This window comes from Haemaphysalis longicornis, unplaced genomic scaffold, assembly GCF_048455015.1.
Source record: "Haemaphysalis longicornis isolate Haplotype H1 unplaced genomic scaffold, Haemaphysalis longicornis Haplotype H1 scaffold_2, whole genome shotgun sequence".
In the NCBI taxonomy this organism is placed as follows: domain Eukaryota; kingdom Metazoa; phylum Arthropoda; class Arachnida; order Ixodida; family Ixodidae; genus Haemaphysalis; species Haemaphysalis longicornis.
Window position 1 is genome coordinate 138,670,017 of NW_027526295.1, and position 21,168 is coordinate 138,691,184.

At 46.6% G+C, this 21,168-nt stretch overlaps 1 protein-coding gene across 1 annotated transcript in view; it reads right to left on the reverse strand.

The window, feature by feature from the left end:
- The window catches only part of LOC144169267 (lysosomal alpha-glucosidase-like), a 67,612-nt gene that overhangs the window by 24,320 nt on the left and 22,124 nt on the right, over positions 1–21,168 (reverse strand). The window contains exons 2-9 of the mRNA XM_077698333.1: positions 10,915–11,325; positions 9,923–10,077; positions 8,102–8,288; positions 5,624–5,799; positions 5,218–5,386; positions 3,972–4,068; positions 3,122–3,234; positions 1,779–1,904 (exon numbers count right to left, since the gene is read on the reverse strand). Coding sequence (XP_077554459.1) covers positions 1,779–1,904; positions 3,122–3,234; positions 3,972–4,068; positions 5,218–5,386; positions 5,624–5,799; positions 8,102–8,288; positions 9,923–10,077; positions 10,915–11,325 — 1,434 coding nt within the window. The remainder of the gene's footprint in view (positions 1–1,778; positions 1,905–3,121; positions 3,235–3,971; positions 4,069–5,217; positions 5,387–5,623; positions 5,800–8,101; positions 8,289–9,922; positions 10,078–10,914; positions 11,326–21,168) is intronic.

Sequence of the window (21,168 nt, forward strand, 5' to 3'; positions counted from 1 at the left end):
CTAATGCGTATCAGTACGTGCAACATTATTTCGTAGTTATACGCCGTTGTGAGCTGCAGCATTTATATTCGACCGCTGCGTAAAAAGGAATAAAAAATTTACGGGGGATGCTTGGAACTATCTAAGAATGAGAAGGCGGAAGCCTAGTTGTACCTTCTGCCTGTCTGCTGTTGAACTTTCTGTTGAACTTTGCCGCTGCTCCCGTCACCCCTTGAACCCACACCCCTCCCTTTTTCCTTCTGGACAGCACCCTGCGAGGCTCTTTCCGCTCACCAAGCATCGCCAGCAGCCCCCTGTTAGCCTGCATCGGTTCCTTCACCTCCCAGGCGGCCCGTATTAATAATGCGACCCGTATTCCACAAGCGGCGGCGACTGTCCGCTTTTGACGCGGCAGTTTTCCTTTCCCGCCCCACATGGCTTCGCCATTTCTCAGAGCCCTCCTCCAATACTCCTCCGGCACTATTGTTTCCTTTTCCTGGCCCGCGATCCCGGGCTCCCACACCCGGTATACAATCCGACTCCTTCCCACAGACCGACATGTCTTCACTTTGTGCACCCGAATCCTGGCGGTACTGATTGTAAATTTTGTTCAGAAGTAGGTGAAGTAGGTATCGCCACATAACCGCTATCTGCTACTTTAGCCCTGAGCACCATCCCCTCTTCCCGTCGACTATCCAAAAAGAGCAATGGGGGAACATGCTGTCCCATAACCCCTCCCTTCTCTCCCCCCTCCCCCCCCCCCCTGTTCCGCACAACTCAACCCTTACCGCTACTTTCCACGGAAGATCAGGAGAGCCTCTGTGGGCCCGCTACACTGGACGTGGTGTCGCTTGAGTAGCTTTCCTCCCTTTATTTATCTCCACTCTTGGGTGGCCCAAATTCTACTTGCCTTTTGGCCAATTCATTTATTTTACAACTGTTGGCCGAGGCAATTTGGTTTACATTTATTTCACAAGCCTCAATTGCTCAATGTGCAGCCCCTCTCTGCCTACCCATCTTCACCTGGTGGACAGAGTACAGGCGGCGCGCACTGCATATGGGCTCCACTGAAGACAGAACCACTCGCCTGGGCCGTTTGTGCCGTGTAGAACACTCAATAAAAGTAGTTTCTCCTCCTGTTTTCTGCTCGGCCTATTTCTACTTAAATGAGACCATGCACCTATTTTCTGTACCGCACAATGCGCGTGCTTTAAAAAGAGATTTAAGGGATTCCCCTTAAATTTGTCGGCTTCGCAGCGAGTAACATTAAAAGATAATATCATTTCTGCTGCCGCTGCCGTGTAATGCTCCTCGTCCTTCTCCCTCCCTACCTCTCATATATCATTTTCTTCGCGCTCTCCCAATTACCCCTTGCTGCTCTAATTTTCCACCCCTCTCGCAAGAGGTTCCTTCCGTGGTGCCTGGCAGTGCTGGCTTTAGAGGCTGGCTCCGGCGCAATGTATAGTATCACCTCGCTAAGCACCAACTTTACCAAAGCAGCACGCCGCGCCAGCCTTGTTCGAATTGATTCATTGGGAACCGGGGCAGGCATCGCGGGGCAGGCATCTCGCAGGCTGCGTCCGGCGTGTGTGCCTCACCATCTTCCCCTGCTAACCCCATTACCTTCTAGTGATGGCCAGCATTTGTGCAGTTCCCCTTCAGAATCTCAGATTAGTTGAGGCGCTCCATGCGGTAGTAGAGTTTCTTGGGCGAATGTATACATTGGCTCCTCAGGGCTCCTTCGCTCTTAACCTTTTCTCCGTGCACATGTACAAATTCGCCATCTTGCATTGCCTTACCTGTGGCATGTTCATGTCCCGCATCTTCTTCTGCGTGCCCTGGACGTACTCGGTGGTCCGATAGCCCCAGCGGCCAAGGTGGAAGCCTAGGGACCAGTACGGAGGCATCAGCGGTCGTCCCACCGCCTGCGTTCGTGAGCAACTGAATCGTACATGGGGTCGCACTTGTCGCACCGGAACATTATGGGGACACTCATATCCCCAAAAGGTGTTAGTCCAATGAAAAGCCGTTACAAAAAACAAGCACGAGACAGGAGAGAAAGATGACTTAGAATATGTAAAATGAAGCCAAGTTGATGCAACGTAAACAATAAAGGAACAGAGAGAGAGAGAGAGAGAGAGAATGCATACCTGTACTTTTGAGCATTCAGATTCACCACATGAGCCAGAGAAATAACAATAACAGTCTCAAATTAATAAGTTCACCACGTGAGGCCGAATCAATATTGCAATTCTTCCGTGTGATCAGTAACTATGACACGGCAAAGTGAGAGCTGCTGCGTCACAACTCCTGAAAGCGGTTTGGGGATACTGCCACGCGTGTTAGAGACACAGAACCATAATTTTGTACATTTCAAAGAAAGCAATGCTGGCGTTCTGAAAATGACCCCAATTGCAAATTCCCAATCACATTCTGATAACCAGCAAGCCTAAACCTAAACTTATTTAACGGATGTGGAGTTTCATATTGCAACACAGAGAGGAATGTAGGGATCTCGTTTATGCAAATTTGATAGATGGATCAGCCAGCGCGCTACGACGGGAAATACAAGGGAAGTCATAGACAGCTTAGGCTGAAGCGCCACATTTTTGTCAAATGAAAAATACTTGTGGCGCGACTCAAACCTTATGAAGTAAAGTAATAACGTGGTAAAGCGTAGGACGTAGGGGGGGGGGGGGCAATCATTTTCCAGTTTACAGCCTTACCGCCACCCTCTTTCGCTATGCTTGTGGCGGGGGAGGGGAGAGTAAGAGTGCAGGTAAGGTCCCGCAATTCTCCTGGAAAAGGTCGACAGCTGAACGCGGCCAGAAATAGAGCAATGTAGGTGATGAAAAAGAAGAAACAGTGGTTACTTGATTACGCTACTGCAGCTTGGCTGCGACACAGGTATATCTCGAGTGTCAGGCCAGAGCTATGCAAAGGGCGGGGTTTTTTCTATAGCGCGACAATCGAGATATACCAGCAGGCAGATATACCAGCACCAGACATACCCCTAAAGCCTATCAACATACTGATCGCGGCTGCAGCCGTTCTGGGCCACGGCTCTGCTCTAATTCAAACTCAGTACTAACTTTCCACGCGGGGTTGATTACGTGTATGAAGCACCTAGTAGGGAGCTCACCTCTGTGTACTGCCTGACCACATCCTCTGGAGTCGGGCCCAGAAAAAAGTAGAAGTCGAAAACACCACCAGTTGTTCTGAACGTCACAGCTGGTGTTGGTTGAAGCTGGACCTCTGCGAAATGAAAGACAATGTTGCTTAGGAAACCCGGCGATTTGGAAACTCAAGCAGTGTATTTTATTCTATCTTTTTGTAACCCTGGAAGCATTTTTAAGTCACGTTAGGTGCTTGTCACCAATTTTTAAGCTCTGTACTTTCAAGGAGTGTTCATAAACTCTCAGAAAATCCTGTAGTTCAGGTTCACTACAGTGCCCTCCGCTGACTAATGTGCGTCAGCAATGAAGTTTTGGTGAACGAAGGTGTCGAGTATACGATTCGGTTTGAAACTTTGGTCCGCGCTGCGGCATCGCATAACCCGATAATGGCGGTCTACATTGCGCAGGGCCACCGTGCAAGTTGCATTTTTTTCTGAAATGCATTACATGTTGCTTTCATTTACCTGATTCGCTTTGTTGGCCGCATAGATTGGTCAATTGAGAGCATTCTGTGAAACTGTACCGCTGGAATGCCTCAGAGCGAGAGTGTTTGCTTTTTCTGCATGGGAACTTTCCTGCGGAACCCCAAATCTGAAGTTAGCAGGGTTATTGCTCTTCGATTGTAATATAAATTGCCCACAGAAAAAGCTTACAACCCTGGCCAATAAGCTGATCTGGATAGCTGCAAAGACGGCTTTTGATATTTTTTAGTTATAGGTTATTGCTTTTCTGTGACGTTTGCCACGCGCTGAGTTTTCACGTAAGCATAATGAGAAGCCAGACGCAAAAAAAGTTATTTTGTGTGCATATACATACCCATGGCATTGCTGTTGAGCAGGAGCACAGCATGAGCGTTGTTGTCCTTCTCGATGCACATGTACATGGGATGGGAACCATAGAGGTTGGAGTGATCCTGAAATTGTGATGCAGGAATAAATATTTAGCTAAGATTAAAATTATTGTTGAGTATGCTTAACAATTTAATATAAACGTGATGAATCTATCAAACTTCTGGAAAGTACCTCCTACAAGGTTGTTCACCAACCCCTGCCTTTGGTTCAAAGATTATCTTCAGCAAGCGTCATATCGGAGATTAAAGCAGGAAGAAATTGGAGCGAAGATTTTGGCGTGTGGAAAGGCATGCTGTCAGACTTAGCACGTTATGCAACCGAATTATCTCAATCGTGGAGAACAAAATGCGCATATCTCCTGAATAAGCATTTTAGATATCCGCACTGATTTATTTACAACTTTTCCTTTTTTTGATATGATAAAGGGACGGAGGGCAGTTCAAAATTATTTTGTTCAAGGAAAAAATGATGGAAGCAATTTCTGCGTCAACTATTCATCAACTTACTTGAGTACGCATGTCGCCAAAACCGATATCGAGATGCGCCATGGGTGCCACCTTACGGGCAACATTCACCCGGTTCGTGGGTTTTCCAAAGACTTTTTCCCATATTCAACATCAAGTTTACAGGATTTTTTTAATCACTTAAGCTTTACAGAGGTAAAGCCATCCACCGCAATTGTATGGCTAGCAGCGTCCAACGATTTGCAATATAAAATTTGTATACATTTCAACAAAATCACTTCGCTAAATTAAAAAAAATGAAAGCCCTTCGTAAGCAAGAAATCTCGCCTTCATAAAGCCATGTACTGTGTCCCTGTAAAGAGCATCAGAGGTGGAGGAAAGTGTCTTGACTGACCAAAGATCCCGTTCTTGTAAAACGCATTTCATAGTATGCCAACTCTCACCACATGTGCTTGGAATCTGGGCGGCATTTTGAATATATATCTCATAACCTGCCGTATTATGATGGTACCCGAAAACGAATGTGGCGATCACGTTGAAGAACACAGAAAAGTACAGTGCCTGTTGCAATAAATCGCCCACCAAGAATCAGAATGAGCCAAACATTAGACCCATCGATAATCCTCTGTTTACAAACGCTTATTAGATACTGGATGAGTTATCATCACCTAATCCAACTTTGTCTGTTGCAGTTGTAGGAGGATCTCTCGGGGATAAGGCTTAAAATTTGGTGCAGGGATTGCTAACCTCTGGGAAGGTGTCCCTGTTGAAAATGGACCAGGTCCTCCAGTCCATGTCATGCTGGAATCTGTCGCGCACGTGCTCACCGAGTCCGTATACACGACCACCGGGGAGGCGAGCCGACAGCTGAAGAAACTGATTGGAAAAAAGGAGCGCCCCCACGCCGGTGTCGAAGCTGCGAGAAAGCGAAAAAAAGTGTGAGTGAGTGAGTGAGTGAGTGAGTGAGTGAGTGAGTGAGTGAGTGAGTGAGTGAGTGAGTGAGTGAGTGAGTGAGTGAGTGAGTGAGTGAGTCGATTCCAATGATTTTATCCCAGTGTAATGGTCCCATCAAGAATTTACCGTGGCATTCACGCTAGGCATCTCGCATAAAATACGAAAAAAAAAATCGAGAAAAGACGTGTCGTCTACTCACAGTACTGTGCCAGTCTTTGTCCGGCGAACTTGGAAGCTGAAGGGATCGCTTCCCAAGCCGTAACTGGTGGCGTACATTTGTATATCCCCTTCGTGGACAAGCGGGGAGCCAAGGTCCATCTCCACTGGAATCACGGGATCGGGGACCTCGTAGCGCTCTTCTGACGGATCGTAGATCTGCGGGAAGGACCCCACTCGGTTAGGCAAGAAAAGGCTGGGGTGGTGTGATTAGCACTCTGGTCTTACAGGGCTCCTGCGGAGAGATTGATGAACGCTTTCTCGCTTTTTTTTTCTGCCTGGGTGCACTGCGAAAGCTTTAGGTATATTGCCTGCATTGAACGGTGCTTTGAGATTTGTTCGCCGCAGCAGATATTTTACTTTGCTCTGTCTTGTTATTTTCTTTAAAGTGGCTATGTAATGTATTTATTGCAGCAGTATTAACAAAGTCAGACAATAGTGGCAATACTCTTTGCATGAAGTCACGCAAGCACACAAAGAATATCTGTTCTCGAAGAACATTAAAAAGAAGAAAAAGAATTTGGCAACAGTTTGTAGATTATGTGTAAAAACTTAGGATATTTGGCTCGAGTATTTCGTGATCACCCAGTCTATAAACAGGACGCCCTCTTAAGTTACAGAATCGTATCATATTTTCCAGAAGTTGTAAAAAGTGGAGAAAATTTATGAAGGAAATTGATAGACAATAATTACTCTGCGCTATCAGTGCCATTCCGTTTGTGTACAGCCCATTTTTGTTGAGGAACTTAATTGTATTCGTCCCTCCTCCCTCCCCCCACCCTCTTTTCCTCCACTCCCTCCACAATTTTGCTGTCCGATTTCATTGAGGCTTAAAACAACCAACATCGACGCCGTGTTTTTGCAGAAGGACGCCACAAAGCCAGCGCGGAGACGAAATCACAAAAAATCTGGCCCCTTCCCGACATTCCCACACACGGATTGAATAACCTACCGTCCGTACGGAACCGCTGCTCCCCTAAAACGTGTACTAGCAGCCCATCCTTGCAAGCGTGCCGTATAGGCATGGGTACTCCAAAAGTGCGCCAGCAATATGTGCCGGCCTACGGTTTTTTGAACCAACGTGTGACGTCATTACATAAATAATTCCTGTAGAATTATTGGTCGAAGGTCGAAGGTATGGCGTTCTTGGGCTCTGGCCTGCCCTCACGCGTAGTATTCACGCAGTTGCGTACAGTTGCGTACGCTTCTTCATACAAAATAAAAGTTGTAATGCCGCATAGGAATTGTCTTGAAGTTGAAAGAGTGAAACATAACCCTTGTTTAAAAGACTTAAAAGTTCGGCAACGGCACCTGGAGTGATAGTAGCCGCTGTCACGGAGCTATAAATTCTTGTCAGCTGCTAACAGCAGAAAGGTTCCCCTAAACTCTTCACACACTTATGCGCAAATAAAGGGGCGAATATCTTGTCTCATCCTGAGAACCTTCAAAGTTTTCCCGGCCGAACGAGTGTTCGTAGGAAAAAGGTGTTCCGGAATTTTTTACCGGTGTGCATGCACCCGCACACACACACACATACGCACTCACACACGCACACGCGCGCACACACAATGGTGTCTACTGGAGCGCAATAGGCAGCATTATAACCCTAACGCGCAACAGATTCACAACCTCATCACATTATTAAGTGAGAAAATCGGTAATCATGCAAAATGTTATGGTGTTACGAACACAGTGTTAATGGATGCACAGTAGCCCACATTCTTGCACCCCACGTAGAACAGAATTACCCTTTCATCAAGTAAGCAGGCGAAGTTGTTACCACAGAGGTCGAGATGCGAGTTACGTTCCCAGACAAAGTGTCTACTCTCCGCTTTCATCACCAGCAGAATAGAATCATTCGCTAAAGTCGGTGGGCTCGTAGCAAAAATACAACCCTTTAGTGCTAACTATGATACAGTGCATACTAATCGCAGTTTATACAAGCCAGTCTCACAAAAACTTTGTAATAAGGAAGCGGGGTAGAACACAGAAAATAATTTGAACTTTTAGCAAACATGATATGTCCATTCATATTCCCGTCTACTTAAATTTTTATATTACCGCCACCAGTGCGCAAGTCATGCATACGAAGGACCAAAAATTAACTTCATGAGAAACAGGGTAGTCGGAATTTTTTGTGATGCGTCTCAAGAGGACCCTTCATTTGAAGACCTAAATTTTCTCCCAACACTTGGGTTGTTGGGCGTAGGGAGTGGTTTCTTTAAGAGATATGAGTTTTTAAGTTCCTTTGAGTTCCTTTAAGAGATATGATCTTCATCTTCGCTTGCCCTCCGCTGTCTAAAGGAAACTCCTGCATGTACTTTATGAACCCACAATTTCCTCTACTAGGCTACTCCTCCCTTCCCCTTCTTCCCCCTGCCCATATTTTGGCCGCATGACCTTCCCTTGATTAATAAAGGACTCTAATCCATTATTGGGCCTTCAAAGATGATACCCATACCTTAATCCTGAGACGGTACGGCGTCTGCATGTGGACGCGAAACTTGAGGTGAGCGATGTCATCGCCGTATCGGGACGGTGCAGGAATCCTCTGCAAGGGAAGCTCGTAACCACCGAACAGGGGCTCCTCTGGTCCAGCTATTCTGTAGCCGGAGTTGAGAGGCAGAATGCACTTGGGTACGGGGTCCCTGAAACCGGTCAAAGGCGCTGTTAAGACAGCTGGCACACTCAACCAAAGAAGGTTGTCTCAACCAGAACACATGAGCAGGATACGTTGCAAAATATACCGTAGCAAGTAGTCAATGTTAGGGACCCTAAATCTGCGGGCAAAACAACTTGCTGGAGATATTAAAGATAAAGAGTTCAGTCGTATGACTAAGAAGGCTGCTGTTAACGCTGCAAGTGTTTTTAATTTTCCTACTTCAGTGTTTACTAATGCATGTGCATTACGCTTTAACAGAAGCTCCCACCTCCTGCAAAGTATTAGCTGGATTTAAGGTTTCCTTCCATGATTCCTGACAATACCATAACTCTGAGCTACTAGAGAATCAGGCATTGCATTATCAAAGATAACGCGTTTTTACCTCCAACGGAGAAGACCGCGAAATTGAGCTTCAGCTGATGCACACGCACTTTTGAAATCAATTTCAGGCAGAGAAACAGTAAGACAGCATTTAAGCATAACCCGAATTTTTTGCAAGTCTCGGCGCAAGGTTACAGCAGGATTGTACTATCTTTCCAGAGCTTTCTGAGGTACTCGAAGTATACGAGCTATGCGCTTTCTAATAACACCGAATAATCGTTTTTTCCCCAGAAACACACCATGGCGATTACACTGCGGCGTCCTGCCTCTTGCCAGCGCGTGTCATTTGTACCGGTTAAGCAGTATGCTTTGATAGATGCTCTGAAACAGCTGAGACCGAGCCGCCTGTATGCACATCACCTTCAACACTATCACCTTACTAAAGGACAACCGGTGTCAGTAGGAATAGTACGGGCTGTGAGTGTCGTGCTGAATATCGTTTGGATTAATGGTTTTCATGGGTCTACCGTTTACTTTGGCACTAGCCAACACCGAGAAGACGAGTACCGCTACAATTGATATATTGGAGGGTTAAAATGTCTTTGACAGCGGACAGTCTTTCCGGATGACTAACTGACCTGGGTCCGTCAATACTAGCGATACACAGCTTCTCTGTAAGAATCCGGCGTGCGGCCTCGGCATCCGTAACAGAAACTGCTCCTTCAGAAGCGTTTCACACCACGAGGCGGTTCATGGTGCGAGCTTAAACTTGGCAGTAGGGAGAGGTGGTCGTTCATGCCAGTGCACTGCCCATGGATAGACTGAAAATGTAGCCGAGCGAGCGAGTAGACATGCAGCATAAGTCACCACTACCATCAATTATCCCATATTAAGGGATGGCATGCAGGAAAGAGCAGCGGTGCAACGCGTACAAGACAGACCGAAGCCATTCAAAACCGATAAAGTATATCGCAAAGCAAACTTTCCCAAGCGGAAAGTTAACATGGTCATTAAACCACGTGAGGAGGAAGCAAGGCGTCTCAGCATTTCAACTGTACATTTCCTGCTTTCGCATTCACAACGCACACGCATAGCCTAGGTACCCTCGGACTTCTTGTTTGCGGATCTCGAAGACATTTTGGCAATTATCTCTAGCGTCTTGTTTAGTTTCGTGGATTCTTTGCCTGCCATGTCATTCGTGTGGCACACATTGAGGCAGCACACTCAGCGTTGTCGGATATGGAGCAAGCAATCGACCTCGCGCGTTCTGACAATGATCCACCTTTGGCGTACGCGGACCTGTAGTGCTCCCTGGCGGCCGGACCATCCTTGTCGTTCGCTGCGGTGCGGACATTGGTGATGGCCCAGCAGCACCCCCGGTCCTGACACATGTGCTCATCCACGTCCGCGTCCTCCGGGTAGCAGTCGAACCGATTCCACTCGAGCACCGGAGCCTGCATTGACGTAGCTTGTCAATTACGTCACCACACGCATGCAGGACTCTCTGAGCAGACTTCGTGCCAGCGAATCTCTAAATAGCAAACGAAATATTTACGTAGGTAATATACACTTCAAAAAAGTAATTCTGTAATGATATTTAACTTAATGGCAACCTAATGCCGCCCCCTTGGCAAGTAGTAACAATTCAGAGTTTATTATATATCAACAAACAATTTACTTATTTATTGTACATTTAACGTCCTTATTTTCAGCTCCCTGGCATGACAAAGCGTACACCGCGGTTGAAGCACTGTCGTACGCTATGCTTCTCCCATCCTCTTCCTCGCCAACAAGTCTTCCTGAAAGTGCACAATGACGTCCTCAGAGCCAACCAAGCCCAAACCAGGTGCTTATGAAAAGGGACAGAAGAACAGGACTGTGCAGAAAAGGCTAAAGGTCCACCGTCGCCAAGCTCTGACGCTCCACCTACAGAAATCAAAAACAGAGGAATTCTTTCCCACGTCATCGCACCTTTGTTCTATCCGCGCCACAACTGTCGGATATGTTGCTAATCTGAGGAGGAAATTGTAGCTACTTTATATTTTAGGTCTTGTCTTTCCGACCAAGATTATTCAAAGGTGAGCTGCCATTAAGAGATAAGAAAATAGGAGAACAACTAAGTAGGTTCAGTACCTACACTTCCGCCCTACTAGACGCCATCGACACACCTGACATTTGAATTCAAGGGTTTCAGGACAACTGCATCTTCTCTCGCATATACGACCGCGTGGCGCCACGTGTACGCGTGACAAACAGCACAACAAGAAGCGCTTGCAATTCTTTCGTCTCACATCAGGGCAGCGTGGTTTCCACGCGGATGCCTCGGAAGGATCCAGCGTCTCGTCCAGGGTAAAGACGTCCGTGCCGCTTCCTGTGAACCCTGGCGCCGTATACCCCGGTCCTCCTGTTCCTCCTTCTCCTCCAGAGGAAGGCGAGGCAGACCTGAACAAGGTCTGCCACAGCTGTCCCAGGTGCTCCCTGAACACGAAGTGGTACAACGGCACGAATACAGCGGTGAGCACCAGCAGCACGATACCCGTGGCGAGCAGGCAGCGGAGGCGCGTCGACAGCGCCGAGAAGTCGTCGTCGCAGCAACGCTTTCGCTGGTGGTGGGCCTTGAGCGCCGCTCCACCTCCTCCGGCCAGGGCGGAATCCGCGCTGGCCCCGTCCTCGGCGCTCGAAGAACCCTCATCGTCCTTGTCCTGCGAATACGGAAAGCGTGGTTGGATCCGCTATTCTTAATTCCGACAGAAAATGTGAAGTTGGGCCCAGTTTGTCCCAACTGTTTATGTTCGAAGTCCGAACAGGCCGCTGGGAGTTCACACACAGGTTCACATTGGCGCCCTACTATCCAACCCTTTAAACGCAACGAAAATCGCATTCGTGTCGGGTATATATACAGAAACCCATTAGACCCACCCGGCAGGACAATAGAATACGCGAACATGAACTAAGTGACCCCAGTTGGTCCCATCTGGTTCCATCTGGATTAGGTTTAAGTTCCCCACTGGCGGCCTCAAATTGGACTCTCAACCAGTTTTTCCCAGATAAGACCAACTGAGGATGGACTCGCATTAGCGAGCTATCATCCAAGCCTGTCGAGACAAACATAATCATCTTCGTTTCGGGCATAAATACCGGAGCGCATGATACCCACCCGGAATGTCAAGAAGAGATAAGAATATCGGGTGAGTAGGCATTCACCCTGCGTAAATTTGACAGCAGTGCGCAAGACGTAGTATTGAACGTACACAAGATATTTACGTCCTGACCACAGGGGTACAAATACACAACCCCAGATACCACATGTCATTTAGCACTTTATTTTACTAACTAATTTTATATTGTTGACGGAATACAATAAATCACACAAGAAGTGACTACACCGAGCGTTTTAAAGCATTATGTGGCTCGCTCAGGAACACACTAGAAACATTTTTTTAAAGGAAAAGATGCTTCGTGCGAAACGTTTCTACTAAAAGGACGATCATACTAAGAAAACTTCATAAAAATCTACACGTTTTCCTGTAATTATTCGTTAAAACATGCTGCTTAGTAGAACTCAGTCTAATGGCTCCCGTCCCTCCGAAACCTGCGTCCCAACGTTTTACGCTAAATTGACTATGTAAGACTCATTTTAACGGCACCCAAGAAATTTCGAGCTGTTGATCACCAAAAAAACGCAATTTCACGAAAAGCTGCACATATAGCACAAAAATGTTGCTTAGCTGGAACGCTTGTCATTGTACTATCATTGCAGAGCAGTCAGTGTTTTCAGACTTAGAAAAGGAGTACCGCTTTCACAACACGTTCAAAGAGCAGAGCGCCCGCGGCTGTGTACAAAATGAACAACAGTACTCAGAAGTGTGAGCCCTGTGGAACGCCATACCTCATGTCACTTGACTTAGAGTGGCTTTCTTAAGTTGGACCGGATACCATTCTCATTTTGAACGGTAACATTTTATAAGATATTATACGGACACCACAGAGCTCGCATTTTTAATCAAATATTATCTTTTAAATCGAACATTTCGCCCAAGTGTCACAAAACTGTCAATTGTAAAAAAATATTTCTTCTTTATTTTCGTAAGCTTTGTTTGATACAGATCAGCTCCGTCTCAAATAATCCGCCTGGATGACATGCAAATTGGTACGAATATTTTTTTTGTTTGAAAAGAGGGATCCAGCCTTTGTAACTCATACGTTGTGCAATTTTGCAGCGGCAACTTAGGGATGGGCCCGTAACTGCCTAAACGATTTTTGTTCCTACCTTTGAAATTATTTCAAGACGCAGGATGGCGTTCTCTCTGGCACAGCCCAATCCACTGCGACCGAAGCGCCGCCACGCCAACTTTCCACAAACTGCGCTTCACGACGGAGCAGGCGCGGAGCCGGCACGGAGCCGGCACCTGTCCCACTTAAATTATTCTAGTACACTTTTAAGGAATATATCAGATAGTCGAATTCTATTACAGCTGCATGCAAGTATACCTGCGGTAAGCTTTATAGTGTATAGCTTCTTTCACTGTAGACCCGCCGTGGCGGCTCAGTGGCTAAGGCATTGCGCTGCTGAGCACGAGGTCGCGGTTCAATTCCGGGCCGCTTTTCTGATGGAGGCTAAAAGCAAAAACTCCCGTGTGCGCGAGATTTTGGCGCACGTTAAATATCCCCACGTGGTAAAAATTAATCCGGAGCCCTCCACTACGGCGCCCCTCATCGCCTGCGTTGCGTGGGCGCGTTAAACCCCCCAAAAATTAAACCAAAATCTTTCACTGTAGCGACGCTGATGTCATCATTACTGCTTCAGCATCTGCTCTTCACGGAGTTGCTAACTCCCCTCCTCCAGCTTCTCGATTCGAGGCGGGCATCTAGACCAAGAAACTGTAATCCAAATTAAGGACTGTAAGGATGCGTGCTTGTTTCGTAGGCTTGTTGTTCCTATGCCACTGAAAACAACTGCATCTAAGAAATGTTTGGTAAAAGGAAAGATATTTTCTGTACCTTTTCGGAAGTGTTCCGAAGTAGCTTCGGTTTATCTATTACCAAAGAAATGCAGAGAAGCTCCCACTAACACGTACGCTTGAAGGTAGCGAAGCTGTACGCCACCTTCACGGCTATCACGACGGTTTAAGTACACGATTGGAGCCGATTTGCTGCTTCTTCGCTGCCGCAATGACATTTACTCTGTGATTGTTGCCTAGGTGTGAGCTTTGTTCATTTATTTAGAATTGGTAATCATTGGACATTACCTAGGATGGGCGTACGTTAGGACGTGTCTTTCTCGTTCTGAGCAAGTGCTGGCACGATTACGGCGAACGCTGGAGCTTTTTTGTTGTTGTTTTTGAAAATCTCGGCCAATCTCCCAAATTGGGTATGCTTGGCTTGACAAACGTGCGCCGGGGTTGCTGGGCGGTCGCCGTGAGGCACGCGCTTACCTGCGCGTGCTCGGCATTTTCTAAGCATTTTGAACTGCGGGCACGAAAAATCCCCATTTGCTGAACAGCTTCGCTCTTAAAAAATAAGTTATACAGCGGAGCCGGTTTGGGAATCTCCCCCATTGTCTTACGTGCGTAGATAAGAAAAAAGAGGTTCTCTTCCTCCTCGCATCTGCACACCCTCTCCATTCGGCCACCAGTTTTTGATATAAGATTGTGTATAATGCCCGTCGGGAAAGCCCTTTCCAGCAATGCAGTTTTGTTTAGAAGTGAAGCCGATTTTACGAAAACCAGTTCGAGATTGGTGTTTGCAAGCTGGCTTTCCAACATTATTGGTTGCACAGTAAAAAGCCAAAGAGCCATTTAGTCAGACTGACGTCACATATATACCCCGGGGGTAGGCCCCTAGTGGTAGAACCTCCGACATCGAAACCGATACCGAAACCCCGTATACTACAATAAATAAATAAATAAAGAAATAAATAACTAAATAACTAAATAAATAAATAAATAAATAAACCCTCCAGGTAGTAGAAGTGGTGACGAAAAGTAACTAAAACAAAGAATCCTGCTATGTAATACTGTACACTCTTGCGGTTCGCACATCGTTATGCCTCCGAAAACAAGCTCAACTTCCATTACAAAAAACGCTTGAACCGCTCGGGACAAGCATCTCCTTAGGCAGCGCATGTCGGCAACGCACACCTTGTTTTTCAGCAGTGAATCGCTCTAAGCGAAACAGCTAACCAGCTTGTGTATTACGTAAATCTAAAGAAGGCATAGAAAAGATTGTGCGAGATTTCGAAAGAGCGCGCAGACGGTGCAAAAGCAACAGCAAAAGCTCGTTCATTCGAACCGCAAGAGGAAGGCACCTCAGTTCAAAATATTGAAAGTGAAGATTTATTTTCTTTTTTATCGATTGATTGATTCTAGGTTTAACGCACCAAACTGCAAAGGGTGTGAGGCACGCCGTAGTGGAGGGCTCCGGATTAATTTTGACCACGTGAGGATCTTTAACGCGTGCCGAAATCTCGAACACACGGGCGTTTTTGCTTTTCGACTTTATCAGAAAAGCGGTCGCCGCGGCCGGGAATCGAACCCGCGTCCTTGGGCTTAGCAGCGCAACACCTTAGCCACTGAGCCGCCGTGGCTTTTTTTTTTCTTTATTGCCTGGTTTTGACAACACACAAAACATTACAGACCATCACAATAAAACACTCAACTCAGGAGAAATGGGGCTGCCAGCGAATAACGGGCTGGCGTTGTCATTAAAAAAGCCTCATCTTTGTCAGCTCCTCCATTTCTGGCAGCCAAACCGGGAATAACTCCCGAGACTTAATAATTTCGACAAAGCGACCAACACTCTCTTTGAAATACTGTAGTGCAAAACGGGCATCGACATCATTATACAGTCTTGCTGTGCGCGAGCGCCATATGCTATGGAGGCCCAGTACTATTACTAAATCATAAGGCACTCCAGCCTCATTGTCCACTGCAAGAAATCGTATACCGTGAGGGTTTAACGGAAAGTCTTTTCGTAATGTCCTTTGTAGAACATCCCATAAATACACCCCCTCACAACAATGCAAAAACACGTGGTCGATTGTCTCTGGTAATTTACATCTAAAACAGTCTGTCCCCCATGGTACAAATAGCCCCCTCTGTTCCATAAATGTTCTTACTAATAATGTACCTGTATGCAGCCTAAAGAAAAAAGACTTGACCCCTGGCTGAATTTGCATCTTTTTCACCCTCTTAAGAACGTCCTTGCCTGGGCCTCCAGAGTACATAGCTCTGTACATTGGCACAGGGAACACGGTATCCACAATATCGTTATACAGGTTTTTCCTTTTTACCGTACTTAAGTATTCTTTTGAAAACCGCGCGTTCAAAAAATTTACACTTCCAACGACTTCTTTGAAAAAACCAAAAATGCCTCCATGCATATGCCCAGTGGTTACAACAAAGTCAGGCAGAAGCCTGCCCAACCTTACCTGACATATTGTCCTCAGAAAGGGGTCCCTTACATCCCTTACAAACAGAAATCTATTTAAAGCTGTCGCACAAATAAGTGCGCCAATCCCAGACCCCCATCTTTGATTCGCCTGAACAGGTTGGTGCGGCTGCACCTCTCCCAATTCGATGCCCACACGAAAACAGCAAGGACCCGATGCAGGTTTTGCCCATTTGTACGCGAACAGTGCAGCACTTGCATCACGTACCACAGTTTACTAACGAAAAACAGGTTGCACACTGTTGCCCTAGCAAAGGTTGACAAATACGCCCCCCTCCACTTGTCTGCCTTTGCTCGAGTCTCCTGTGCTAGTTCGTGCCAATACGGCTCACTATCTTTATAAAACTGTAGCGGGGCTCCCAGGTACTTTACGGGTGTTGTTACCCAGCCTACGTTGGCGAAAGTGTCAGGGGTTGATTGCCATTCTCCATGCCAGAACCCCAGGCACTTTCCCCAATTTACAAGGCTCCCTGTCATTGTACTAAACTGTTTTGTTATCTCAACTACTTTACTGATACTGTCTTTGTTCTCACAGAATACCGCAATGTCGTCTGCATAAGCCAATACTTTTACCTCGGCCTCATGCACTCGGAACCCTCGAATTTCGACGTCTGTGAGGATACGTAAACTGAGCCGCCGTGGCGGGTGAAGAATAAGAACAAAACACTGTGATTGGAAAGTCAACAATTCGATGTTTGAAAGAGGATGTGATTGCTGCCTGCCTTTGCTCCTTGAAGGAGACCGCCAGGACATTTTGTTCAAACGATCGAATGCAGCGGGACGCTTCTTGTTCCCCTTATTAAAAGAATCAACTACCCCTCTGTCCAAACGACAACGATGGAGCAACACGAAGCTTCCCAAAATGAAGTCCAACACCAAGCGAACCAACCAAGCAGCGAATACCTGTTCCTTATCGGGACGGTTTACTGTACTGCGATTGTGCTCTATAGTGCTTTGCGGATAGGAACATTCCATGGCTTTCCCTTGCGTTCAAGCATAGTCGTCATTAGACGGACGGGTGCATACTTTTTTCTGTATAATTGTGCACATCCGTGCACCCCTTTCCAAATCCACCGCGCCGTACTGCTTAGTACTGCTTCGAAATGCTTCGACCGCACCGTAATGGCGCAATTGCATAGACGTCGGTTTCATAACGCGAGGGGCACAAGTTCAATTCCGACCACAGGGAGCGTTTTAATTTTTTCTTCCCTTCACACATGATTACCATCATCGTCAGAGCAAGTTAGCTTTTCTGCATTGCGTTTTGGTTGGACTACGGACGACATCAGTGAGAGGTTGAAAGCTTCACTTTAAAACCGTAGAAGGGATGAACGGCATTCAATTTGACCATGACTTCCTCAGCGGAGGGCGCAGTGTTGCTTAGTCGTCTTCCTCCTCGTTGTCACTGGCAGAGACAGGCTCTGCGCTTCCGACCTAAGAAGCAATGTCTTCATCTTTCAGCTCACGACACGCCACTGCTCTCATGTCCACACCGACGTATCCGCCAAGAATACGTCTTCGAACCCATCTGCCGTGGCTGTTTTAGATTGGTTTTACTGTTTTACGCGACTTAAAATTTTCTCGGCGCTGTTTTCTCAGTTCCGCAGGAAACGCGGCTTCGTGTTTAGGTAGCGGGTGCGTTTCTCTGACGGTGTACCAGGCGCCAGCCACCGGCGCGGAGGCGCGTAGTTCTAATTACCCGTGAAAGGGCCTTAATTAACGGTGTTGTTTATGCATAGGCTTCAATAAAACTTGGCCCTTCCAGATCGTACAGGTCGAATTATCCATAAGTTCGAATAATAGAAGTTCGAAATAAACAGCGTTCACGGTACATAGCAGAAGGTCGCGCCAAGTTCAACGTGCCGAATGAGTCTGCAGACTTTTAAAAGTGTGAGGAACGTCAGTGGCCCCTATACCTTGGTGGCACGGGAAGGGATTCTAGTTGCATTAGCTCGTTTTATCAATGTATCCGCTTATAAGTGGAGTTTGGCCGGCTAGTTTGACAGCCAACGTACCTCAGCTAAGCACACGTCAAAAAAATTCTTCCCTGCTTACTCAATTACATTCTCTCAAGCTCATCATTGTGCACTGCGTAGTGATGGATTTATAACGGCACAACTCAGCTGTACGATCCGACTTTGCCCTTCTTAAAGAGATGTTTGCTCGCGCATACTAGTACCGGCGCAAGCTTAGTGCACGCTCTACTTGGCATGCGCACCTTACCTATTCTCGCCGTGCTACGCCGCCCTTGGACGATGTCCAAGGTAAGTGTAGACGCATGTAGTACGTGCATGCTCTGGAAGCGGCGTCGTTTGCGCCACGAGCAGAAAAATAACAGCGCCTGCTGTATTTTTCGTTTGTTGGCTGGCAAAACAGCGGGCTTTGCGACACAGCAGACGTTCTTTCGTTTCATTTTGTTTCATTTACTTCGCACTCGTTTTCTAGGTTTTTCGCTATTTGCATGCATGATAAGCGCGAATGTGTGGGGGTACGTCTAGCTAGCTTTCGCGCTGCTAAGCCTACTGCATATTTGGTTTCGACATCACGAAGAGTCAGTTACGGCATATATTTTGCCTACATTCGTATTCGCGCAAGGTGCTGGAAATTTTGCCTAATATACACTCATCGCTGTTTACGGCTCGGTAACCCTTCAGTAGCGGTATAGAAGTTACTTGCGAGCGGGTGTACAAAAATCCCCCAAACATTTCTAGACATCACGAACCCTTGCGTACTTGTAGAAGTTTATTTCAATGGAAGTATTTTCGGTATTTCAGTGTTTCAATCCTGTATTTGAACAAGCACAACACGGTGACTACCAGCGATTGGCGTTCTTTCAGCCGTACTCTCACTACCACAGGTTAATGTATTTATACTCCTCCCCATAGATCGCTAAAGCAAGCTTCTGTATTTCGCGCTAATTTATTGGAAAATCTTAAACGGGTCTGTCAATTCCTCAATGCCCCAGCCCCTGTTTTTTCTTCAGAAAGTTATAGCATACCGCACGCCCAACCCCACAGAAGGTCGACAGTTCCACAGAAGCAGAGTTGCATAAATGACAATTTCCACTTTCACAAGATGGCCACGTCTTCAATATCCTATTGTATTTGGGCCTTTTTTCTCGCGCCCGTCATCGGCATCGGCGTGGGTAAAGTGTCCCAAGAAAGTTTGGAAACAACGCGTGCGTTCGACTCCTGTCGCCGTCTTTGCCCGCAAGTGACGACGCCTTTGTGTTCAATTTATATCATGCAGGGAATGTGCAGAATGTTTCTGTCTGCTCGAAGAGAGGCAACGGAACGCTAGTCCCACAGTTGGAACAAAAGAAACGCGGGAGATGTACATCACAACTTTTTTGTATTTTTCGGGAACCGTTCTCGCACAACAAGAAGCGGTTAAACATGAATTTCCGGTCCAACATACTCGTCCTATGCCTCACTGTTTCACGTCGCACCCTAAGATACAGCGTATTTTGCCAGTACACAACTTAAAATAGTTTATGTATACACGCGCTCCAGAAAACTTTGGGCCACATCACAGTTGGTTTCACCCCGTATACTGATGCCTGTTTGGAGCTGCTTTTCACGCAGAATGACTTAAGCTGAATTTATTCTCTTAGGAAGGTAGCAAATGGAAATAAAAAGTTTATCACGCTGCCTTAACTTCACATGATCAGAAAGCACGAAAAAAGTTTTGAAACTTGCTTAAACTGAAATTTGTGGATCTTAAACAACTCAACTGCAGCATAACAAGAAAAATCTAGTGCAAATTTTCTCTTTGCACAAAAAGATTCAGTGCTTCTTCAAAACAACTTCACTGCTGTGTTTATTAGCGAGCTCTATGAAAAATCTAGTTATAAAAAAAATTGGCGAATCTTGCACTAAATCGCGCGAGGCTTCAACCATTGCTTGGAGGATTTCTTCCTATGTAAGCACGGAAGAACATACGACGACGCATTGCATTAGGTTTGAAATTGTTTATTTACATGTTCCGGCGTCACTTTTCGCAGTGGTAGTAGTACTAATTATTATTATTAGTAGTTCTTGATATTAGTGATTAATTAGTGCTACTTATTAGTGCTTAATGTTGATAGAGAAAAAAATCACAGATTACAGCCGTTGTACGGAAATAACACACAGGGTATGATCCTCACTTTAAAAACATGGTAAAAAAAAGGACGCGAGGAAAGGCCAACGGTATGCGTTTGAAGTTCGGGCCTGTACGCTTCGTACTACAGCGCAGAAATTCAATCGCAAATAACAGCAGCGGGATTGTATTTCACAGCCACTTTGTCTGCTTTGTAAGTGTGCATACGACAAACTGTTGTAAGAAGCATTTTGAGACGCATCGCGTCCTTCCCTGATTACACATATAACTGGCATAGGTTAATTTGACCAAGCGAAGGCATTCACGCGCAGTAGGAATGGCGACCTTCGGCCGCCGCGAACCGCATCTGCATTTGGGCGTCACTATCGCGCGGGGTACTCAATTTTAATGACCCCAAACGTGCTATGGCGAAACTCATGCCCGAAGGCGACCCTCGCTCCTTCCTATCGCCGCCTACAAGTCGCACACCCACTCGGTGACTCCGAGGGTGCACCGTGTTCGCAAATTGTTCTAAACACATTATCTTGCCGTTCGAGATGGAAGAAGAGGCTAAGGCGTCATGCTTCTACAGCCCGGCGGTGTTCCGTCCACGGGCGTGGCTCGCGGGAAGAGGTCGTCGTTTCGAGCGGTGCTGGCCCCCATCCGCGATTAGAAGCGGTCGTGAGCAGCGGGCCGGCTGGATGACGGCGTTTCGCTGGGCCGAACAGCGTTCTTCGGCGTAGCCTCTCAATTCTTCCGACATGTGTGCACGCTCCTTGCGGCGAACTGACACACTTTTCAGGCGTAATGTCCAACCTTTAGCACCTTCCTACTTATACCCAACCCCTCCTCCACGGAGCGCGTCCAAGTATCAGCGTGCGCGCGTCTTTGAAGGGCAACGAGAATTTTTGTGCAGACACCACAAGACGACTTGATCAGCAAGACATTCCCGAAATAACAACAGACTATGCGGTACTGGTTCCGCGAGTACCCTCATTTCATTATCGCTTGTTTCT